We start from the raw sequence: 9,322 nt of genomic DNA, 5'->3' as shown, positions 1-9,322 counted from the left end.
TTGAACCGCCAGCCGTCTGGTTAGCAGGCAAGTGTCTTAGCCACTATGCTACCAGAGCTCCTAGAGGTCTTGAGCACACCTAATATTATTTTCCTTATCAATACTTCATATTGATTTGATTTACTTTTCAGGAGACATTCTCAGCTCTGCTATGCAAAACTTACATCATCTTCTCCGAATGCCTTTTGGTTGTGGAGAGCAGAATATGGCTCGATTCGCTCCCAATATTTACATCTTGGACTATCTGAATCAGACTCAACAACTAACAGAAGAGATAAAATTCAAGGCTATTGGATACCTGATAGAAGGTAAAGCATTTAAAAGTCTTTTTTAATTTTCTAGTTAAGTTTCTGAAACCCAGCTCTTTTCTTCTTGTTAAGTACACTGAATTATTTGTGTATACGAATATGTGCAGTTAAAACTAACATGAACAGTCACTTTATCCAATATTCCTGCTAGATATTACTTTAAATTTTAAAATAATTATATCTCCTTCTTGTTCCAGGTTATCAGAAGCAACTGTCTTATAAAAACGCGGATGGATCATATAGTACCTTTGGATATAAATATCAACAAGGAAACACATGGTCTGAATTGCTTTATAATTATATGTGTTTAATTAGAAGTTTTTAAATATTTCTTTGTCAAGTAGCTTTTGAGAATTTTATGAAAACTATGGACCTTCTCTCCCAAACTTTTTATATACAACACACAGATACACAAATTCAATTTAATAGGATTCTTGGGCTCTTGGGTTAAAAATTCATGATACATGGCTTTATTTCTATCTTGTACTTATGAAAAATGCCTGCTAAGTAAACAAATCATTAAGCAAAAAGCAAGTAACTCAATAGGTGAGGATGAGGAATGTGAAGCCTAACTTAATATACAAACAAATTATTCCAACCAAATCATTAATCTTATCCCAGATCAGCCTCAAAGCTAACTTCAACATCACCTACGCTCACTGATAGTGCCACTCAGAAATAGTGTTGTGCACATGGGCAATTTCTTGATGAGATATTGAAAACCCATATTTGAGCACAATAGTGCTTGCTAAAAGTAGTGAAATAAGTACTAAAAACAAATTAAATTAACCATAGATTGTGTTGTGATTCTAAAATAGTGAAATGTGAGTTAAGCTTTAAAAAATTTCCTTGTATTCCTAACATTTATGTACAACACTATTATATGTCCTGGGAACAGTAATAACCCCCAAGATACAAAAACACAAATGGTATTTATAATAATCACTATCATTGAGTATAATTAATCTCCATAGAGAGCTCTGGTGGCATAGTGCCTAAGGCATTTGACTGCTAACCAGAGGCTGGTGATTCAAACCCACTAACCACTCCTTGGAAGGAACATTGGGCAATCTACTTCCATAGAGATACCGCCTTGGAAACCCAAGGAGGGGTCGCTATGAGTTGGATTCAACTCAATGGCAGTTGAGTTTTTAATCTCCATAACAACCAAATGAGGCTGGTAGCATTACAATACCAATTTTACGATGAAGAAATAAATACAGAAAGATCAAGCAATTTGTCCAAGATCACACTGCTAGTCATGTGGCAGAGCTGGAATATCTTTTCCAGAAATCTACATGATTTTGCCTCTCAATAAAACATGACCGTTGGCCTCAGGAAGTGCAGAGCATAACAGGGGGAAAAATGTTACAATGCAATATAATTAAAAATGTAGTAAACTTATGCACAGGATTCTATGGTAGCTTATGGAAAAACAGTTTTCCCAGAAACTGTATGGTGATATGTTTGAACTAAATGCAATGTAGCTTACATATCATGATGAATATAAACTGGTGCTTATCTGCAAAGAATGCCAGTCTACAGGGGAAAAAAGTACATATATAAGAATAATCCTAGTTTATCAAGATTGAATGAGCCATTTAAACCCTCTGGACTTGAGGTTATCAGTGGAAAAAAAAAAAAAATAACCCACTGCCATCAAGTTGATTCCAACTCATAGCAACCCCCATTGGGTTTCCAAGGCTGTAAATCTTTATGGAAGGAGATTGCCTCATTTTCCTCCTGTGGATTTGAACCACCAACCTTCTAACTAGCAGCCAAGTACTGTATCCACTATGCCAACAGAGTTCCTTTATCTGTGAAAATGAGGCACAAGTACTACATTTTGGTCTCTCAGGATATTTTTCTAGTCACCTGTAACCCATTGCTATCAAGTCAATTCTGTCTCATGGCAACCTCATGTGCTAGAGTAGAACTACTCCATAGAGATTTCTTGGCTGTGACCTTAATGAAAGAAGATCGCCAGGCCCTTTTCCCACGGTACTGCTGAATGAGTCTGAATCATCAACCTTTAGGTTAATTAAAAAAAAAAAAAAAAAAACCCACTGCCCTGGAGTCAAACCTGACTCTTAGTGACCCCTCCTTGGGCTTCTGAGGCGGTATCACTACGGAAGTAGATTGCCCAACCTTCCTTCCAGGGAGTGGCTGGTGGGTTTGAACTACCAGCCTTCTGGTTAGCAATCAAATCCCTTAGTCACTACACTACCAGAGCTCCTTTTAGGTTAACGGTTCAGTATAAATTTTTCATACCACCCAGGGATCATTTTCTATTTACAACATACTGTAATTCTTCAACAAACTCTTAGATGTTAAGAAAGAACAAATGCAAGAATTGTGCTTCAGGTGAAGAGAAAAGAATTTGGAAGACATTATAGGCAAGATAACATTTCATCCAAGACATGGATTATGTATAGAGAGGAGGAGGAAAAGGAGGTGCATAAACCAAGTGGGTAGAGGTCTGAAAGGAATGGGTGAGTTGACACATTAGGCCAGATGTGGGAAAGATTTTCAGAATGTGATACTCAAAAATCCAATTGTAGCAAGCCATCTGTTTTAAGGAACATTCTCTCTGTTAACATTTGCTATATATAATTCACTGTATATTATTTTTTCCAGGCTTACTGCATTTGTTTACAAATCATTTGCACAAGCTAAACGCTACATTTATATTGATGACAAAGTTCAGTCCCATACACTTATTTGGCTTGTAAATAATCAGAAATCAGATGGCTGCTTCCCAAATTCTGGCAATGTCTTCAACAACGCTTTGAAGGTATTGGTGAAATTCTCTTACAGGCTCTGTTCTTTCATCACGATCAGTTAGTGAATCCCAAAATACTGCTGCAAAATCTGGTAGAAAACACTGACCTGGGATTTCTACCAGCATAAATTAATTACCTTGCAAAACCTATAATGCCTTTTTTTAACAAACTCAACATTTTCTTTCCTTCCATTAGATTAAAAACTCTAAAAGTTCAGATTTTTTTAACAGTAAACGTGGTGATGGTGGAGGTGGTGGACTGTGGCAGTGATGCAATTACTAGTAAAAGTATGAAAGAAAGTAAGAATAATGACAGAACCAAGATAACCACTAATATTTTAATACTTGTCACTTAAATTCTGCATTATGTAATTTAATTATTTGAATTCAATTTGTTTAGCTTCTACTTATTAATAACCCCAAGGTAAGTCTTGATGAATGAATTTGCCTTTTATTTCTGAGTTTTCCTAAACATACATTTTCTTACTAATTATTACAGTAAAGCAAACACAACACAAACATTGCCCTTTGAGTAGGCTCCGACTCATAGAAACCCCTCCTTGGGTTTCTGAGGCGGTATCACTACGGAAGTAGATTGCCCAACCTTCCTTCTGAGGAGTGGCTGGTGGGTTTGAACCACCAGCCTTCTGGTTAGCAGTCAAGTGCCTTAGGCACTACTATACCAGAGCTCCCAAATTATTATAGTAATACTTACTTACTGAAAGTTACTTAGATAAGTCAATATAAGGAATGTATCAAAATACCATTCATTTTTCTTGGGTTTCAGCTCAAAGAAAATGAATATATATATATAGTTGGTTAAAAAATCAGTCGAGGCAGCCAGTACTAACTGAAAAAAGGTGTTAGAATATAGGAATAGAATGTATATAGATTACACACTGAAATAAATATATATATATTTCTTTTTAGACAGTTTTTCTTTTTGTTATATATATGTAAACTCACTGCCATCAAGTCAATTTGACTTGTGGTGGCCCCTCCTTGGGTTTCTGAGGCAGTATCTACAGAAGTAGATTGCCCAGTCTTCCTTCTGAGGAGTGGCTGGTGGATTTGAACTGCCAGCCTTCTGGTTAGCACCACGCCACCAGAGCTCTCCCTTTGTATGTTATATGTATATAACGTATACATATTTGTTATATGAATGTATTAATTCATATGTCAACAATTCAGCAATAACCATAATCAATATTTTTATGTATTTTTTGTCCTTCAGTCTTTTTTCCTATGGCATATAAACAAATTTTTCCATAAATAGGATTATTATCTACTATTTTTTAGTCTTCTTTTATTGAAACCTAACATTATATATAATGACTTTGACATGTCATTAAAATGATTGAAGAGCATAATTTAATAGCTTTATAATACTCTATCACATGGGCAAACTATAACTTGTTTACTACTCATCTTGAATTTTTAATAATGTTGTATAAGCAGTGTTACATATAAATAATTTCCCTGGTGATTATTGACTTAGGAAATATATCTAGAATTAGAATTGTTTAAGAGTTCTGAAAGGATCTCATCAAATTTGTTTTCGGTAGAGTTCTGCCAATTTTCGCACCTGTGTGCACCTATCTGACTTACCAAACTATCACCGGCATTGAATAATAATATAAGTATTAAAACCAAAAATTATCCCAAATATAGAATAAAAAAGTATGGGGTGTTTTATGTCTACTTTCATTTACAGCTCAATTGGTTCTGAAGATAAACACCTTTCATGTGCTTATTTTCTATTTGTATATTCTCCCTTTTAATTGCCCATTAATTTTTTGGATTAGTTTTATTTTCTTTATAACTAACATTATTAACCTGCTAGAATTTATTTCAGTGTGTAATCTATATACATTCTATTCCTATATTCTAACACCTTTTTTCAGTTAGTACTGGCTGCCTCGACTGATTTTTTTAACCAACTTTATTGTTTTCCATGCTTGCTAGGATTTCTTTCTTCTCTTCCTGTTCTGTTCCATTGACTACCATTTTTATTTCATATGACATTCTTTTCATTGTTGTACTGTTACAGCTCACACTTTACATGAAATTTTCTGTATTATTTCTAGGGTAAGGATGAGGGTGAGTGTTGATGTAGAAGTTTGCAGAGCAGTCTATGTCTCCTTTGATTCCAAATACCTCCTTAGGACAATAAGTTACTTTTAAAAGTGATGCCTTATTCCTATAAATTTTCTGGATTTGTATTCACTATTTTCTGATTTTACAAACCATTCCTTTCAAAGAGATAAAAAAATAAATAAATAAAACTTCACCACTCCCCTCACCACCACAAAACCAGAGAGAAGGCAACCAATTTGAATTATCACAATACAATGCATTAACAGTGGTATGTGTTTCTCCCTCTGCTCTCTGTGAGACTGACATGGTGTCCCTATGCTTTATTCAGGGAGAAGAAGATGATAAGATTTCTCTCACTGCATATGTTATTAATGCACTGATTGAAGCTGGTCACCCAACCTCGGTACGTAACCCACTGGTGATACTCCTAACTTGCTTTTTATGCACTCAAAACATTTTACGTCAATACATTAGTAGGAACAAGAACTATGTTTGTAGCTACCACAAAATAATGCTCAATCACTATCCTTCTCAATGGTCAAAACACACCTTGCATGTGTAACTACGTAGAAGGTAAAATGTACGTGTTGCATTTGTCCTTTGAACATTTCAACACAGACAAGAATCATTCCTGATTTTTTTTTCCAATGATGAACACATTTACATCTGTCTTGGCACCATACAAGTTTATGTGCACAAATGATTTTTATCTTTTCTTTCTCTTGCAGTTTGTGGCAATTCAAAAGGGTCTTCAGTGCATAGAGGCTGCATGTAAGGAGAGAGCTACTACTACCTATGAACAGGCTCTCCTGGCCTACACTTTCACTTTAGTAGGCCAGAAAGGCAAAAGGGAATCCTTTATCAGTATGCTAAAGGAAAAAGCACGGAAAGTAGGTGAGTCCACAGGGCCTTTCCTAGTAATAATTCAGTGATGTACTTATTATACTTTCATGTTTCTTTTTTAATTTTTTATGGTCAGTATATTATATGTTTAAAAAAAAAAAAGCCATTTCAATGATTTTTTTCACATACAATTCAGTAACATTAATTGTGTTCATCATGTTGTTCAACCTTCCCATTATCCTTAAGAAGTGACTTCCCCTTTCCTCACTTCCTCCCACCTGCCCCTGGTAACCACTAATAAACTTTAGTCCTTATATGCTTGCCAGTTCTAGATATTTCATAAAAAGAGCTCAGACAATATTTGTCCTTTGGAGACTGGCTTATTTCATTCAGCACACTGTTACCAAGGTTCACTCATGTAGCATGTATCAGGACTTCATTTCTCTTTATGGCTGAGAAATATTACCCTCATCTTTATTTTCCATTGTCAGATTTAGACTCCTCAAATATGCCCCATCTGCTGATACACATATCCCACACTATGGCATAGGCACAACTGAATTCCTTGCACTTTTTCGCCAGGTGGCTCAGTGTACTGGGAACTAGAAAAGCAGCACTCGACAGCAGGATCCTCCTCCTACTACTACCCTTCAGCGTCCTCTGCAGAGATCGAGATGACCTGTTATGGCCTATTGGCCATTCTCTCCAAGCCACAGCTGTCTGCTGAAGAGCTGTCCTATGCTTCTCAGATCGTACAGTGGGTAGCAAAGCAGCAAAACTCCTATGGAGGTTTCTCTTCCACAAAGGTAACTGTCTTTTTCAAATCCTTAAGGACAAAAAAAATTGAGCAGCTCCTTTGTGTTTAGTGGTATTATTGGTCTTGAAACTTATATATTGCATTTATCCAATTAAATGAGTTTGTTGTCAACATAAAACTTGCTGTGTTTTTAAAAATTTGCTCTTTTATGTTTCTTGAGGAGTATTTTATCTAGTAACAAGCTCTAAGTGTTTATCAGAGTTAATTTCCTTTTAATTTTTTAAAAAAGGGGTTTAAAAACCATCTTAAAGTTGGTATGTGAAAGGGCACACAAAATTAAAGGTTATGATACATATTGGTAAACTTTTTATCGGGCAGTTGTATCAATTTGCATTGCCATGGGCAGAGTGTGTGAGTATCTTTCACTGTATAACTTCAAAATCTTTTGTAAAAATCTTTTTGATCTGATGCAATGAAAATTGTAATTCATTCTGCATAAAAATAAATCTCCACTATTTACTTAGGTAAAATATGCTTTCATTTTTAAAAGTCCTCTTTTATTTCATGTATTATCAATTTTTTTTTAGTGTACAGTAAAGATATTATACATATAATATACTCTTGCCAAGTTTTCAACTTCTTATGTCATGCTTTAAATATATGTTATTTTCTTTTCCCTTTCACTTAGTATACTCACTCAGTTTAAGATTTCTTGCTTTAATCCTATGCTAAAAGAAATTCTCAGCACAAAAAGTGTTGTAAAAATATATATCCATTCTTTCTTATACTATTATCAATAATTTATTATATTTCAATTATTAAACTACCTAGGATGTAGTTTGATTTATCATGTGTGGTAGATACATATAACTTTTTTTACATGGCCAGTGAGTTGGAACCAATGCCATTTATTTAATAATTAATTTTAGACACTGACATTGTATAATAAACTTGTATTTTGGTGTCTTTTTAGGCTTTCTATTCTTTTCCAGTGACTTTTTGGCTTTGTTATAAGTTTTGATATCTGATAGAGTAAAGTTTGACACATTAGGCACTTTTAAAATTTCCTTGGCTATTCTCACGTCTTTGTTCTATTAAATGATGGTTTTGTCTGTATTAGTTTAAAGGTTGAACTTAAAAGACAAAATATGTTACCATTAACACCATTTATTTTCAGTCTTAATTCAGTGCCCAAGACAGTAGTTCACACACCAAAAAAAAAAAAAAAAGGGCTATTTAAACTGTTTTTAATTGATTTACAGTTATATTTAGCTTAAGAGTTCTAAATCCCACAGTATGCTCTAATACAATTTGTGATGTTATTATTTTAGGATACCGTTGTGGCTCTCCAAGCTCTGACCCTATTCCAAAGGCTCACTTTCTCTAAAAATAAGCAAAATTCAGTGCTGATTTTCTCTGACCAAGCATTCTCCAGGGGCTTCCAAGTGAATGATGAGAACCGTTTGCTGTTACAACAAATCCCATTGCCGACAACAAACAAGAACTATACGGTGGAAGTGAGTGGCAACGGTTGTGTATATGTACAGGTAAATTAGAATTTAAATTCTGTAATGTATGAAAGTTTTCAAACATACGTAAAGTTACAGTAATATAATGAATATCTAGATTCAACAGTTGTTCACATTGTGCCATATTTGCTTCACTTTTTTTAAATTTTAAAGCAAATTAGAGACATTATGACACTCCTACAATGTCATAAAGCAGATCTCAAAAAAAATAAGGGCATTCCATCACGTAACAGCAATGTCATTATCACAACTAACAAAGACTAACAATAGTTTTATAATATGATATAATTATCAAGCCTCTGTTCTAAAATACATTTTGTAGTTTTTGTTTTTTCTTCAATGACTATGTTGTGTTGCAATTGATTGTTGTATTTCTTAGGTCTCTTTTAACTTAACAGTTCTATCAAATCTTTTGTTTTATGACATTTACTTCTTGAAGAGATCAGTCCAGTTGTCTTGTAGAATATTTCTCATTCTGGATTGACCAAGTTGTTTTCTTTTTGTTGTCATTTAACCTGTTGTAACATTCTCTATATTTTCTATAAACCAAATGTTAGATGTGTATTCACATTGCATCACATCAGGAGGCACATCACTATTAGAGATCTTAAGTTTAATTGTTTGATTAAGATGATGACAGCCATATTTCTCCATTAAAAGTGCCAGTCTTTCTCTTCTATAACTAACAATCAACACATAAAGTGATATATTGGGACATTGTAAACATGTACGTCCACATCAATTTTCACCTAACAGTTGTAATATGCATCACTGATGATTGTAGCCTGGTCAACGACTTCATCGAGGACTGCGTGGCGGTGATTTTCTATTTCCGTCACATCACCTACATTTATTAGCTGGTGTTCTACAAAGAAAAGCTCCTCTCCAGAACCTGGAGACATTTAACTGCTCTGCCAAAAGGGCAAGATAAATGCTCAATTCTTCCCTTTAATTGCCAGTCAAAAAAAAATTAATCAGTGTGATGTTGTTGTTGTTGTTGTTGTTA

The 9,322-nt window shown here is 34.4% G+C and overlaps 1 protein-coding gene across 1 annotated transcript in view; it reads left to right on the top strand.

Moving 5' to 3' along the window:
- Window positions 1-9,247, top strand: part of LOC103193916 (ovostatin-like) — a 73,349-nt gene extending 64,102 nt beyond the window's left edge. The window contains exons 25-32 of the mRNA XM_007937219.1: window positions 132-308; window positions 506-587; window positions 2,946-3,102; window positions 5,516-5,590; window positions 5,916-6,081; window positions 6,613-6,836; window positions 8,119-8,334; window positions 9,101-9,247. Coding sequence (XP_007935410.1) covers window positions 132-308; window positions 506-587; window positions 2,946-3,102; window positions 5,516-5,590; window positions 5,916-6,081; window positions 6,613-6,836; window positions 8,119-8,334; window positions 9,101-9,247 — 1,244 coding nt within the window. The remainder of the gene's footprint in view (window positions 1-131; window positions 309-505; window positions 588-2,945; window positions 3,103-5,515; window positions 5,591-5,915; window positions 6,082-6,612; window positions 6,837-8,118; window positions 8,335-9,100) is intronic.
- Window positions 9,248-9,322: the final 75 nt, after the last annotated feature.

This window comes from Orycteropus afer, unplaced genomic scaffold (assembly GCF_000298275.1).
Source record: "Orycteropus afer afer isolate SDZICR_OR568_19922 unplaced genomic scaffold, OryAfe1.0 scaffold00040, whole genome shotgun sequence".
Lineage (NCBI taxonomy): Eukaryota > Metazoa > Chordata > Mammalia > Tubulidentata > Orycteropodidae > Orycteropus > Orycteropus afer.
Note: the sequence above shows the minus strand (reverse complement) of the source record. Positions and strands in the feature narration are given on the sequence as shown.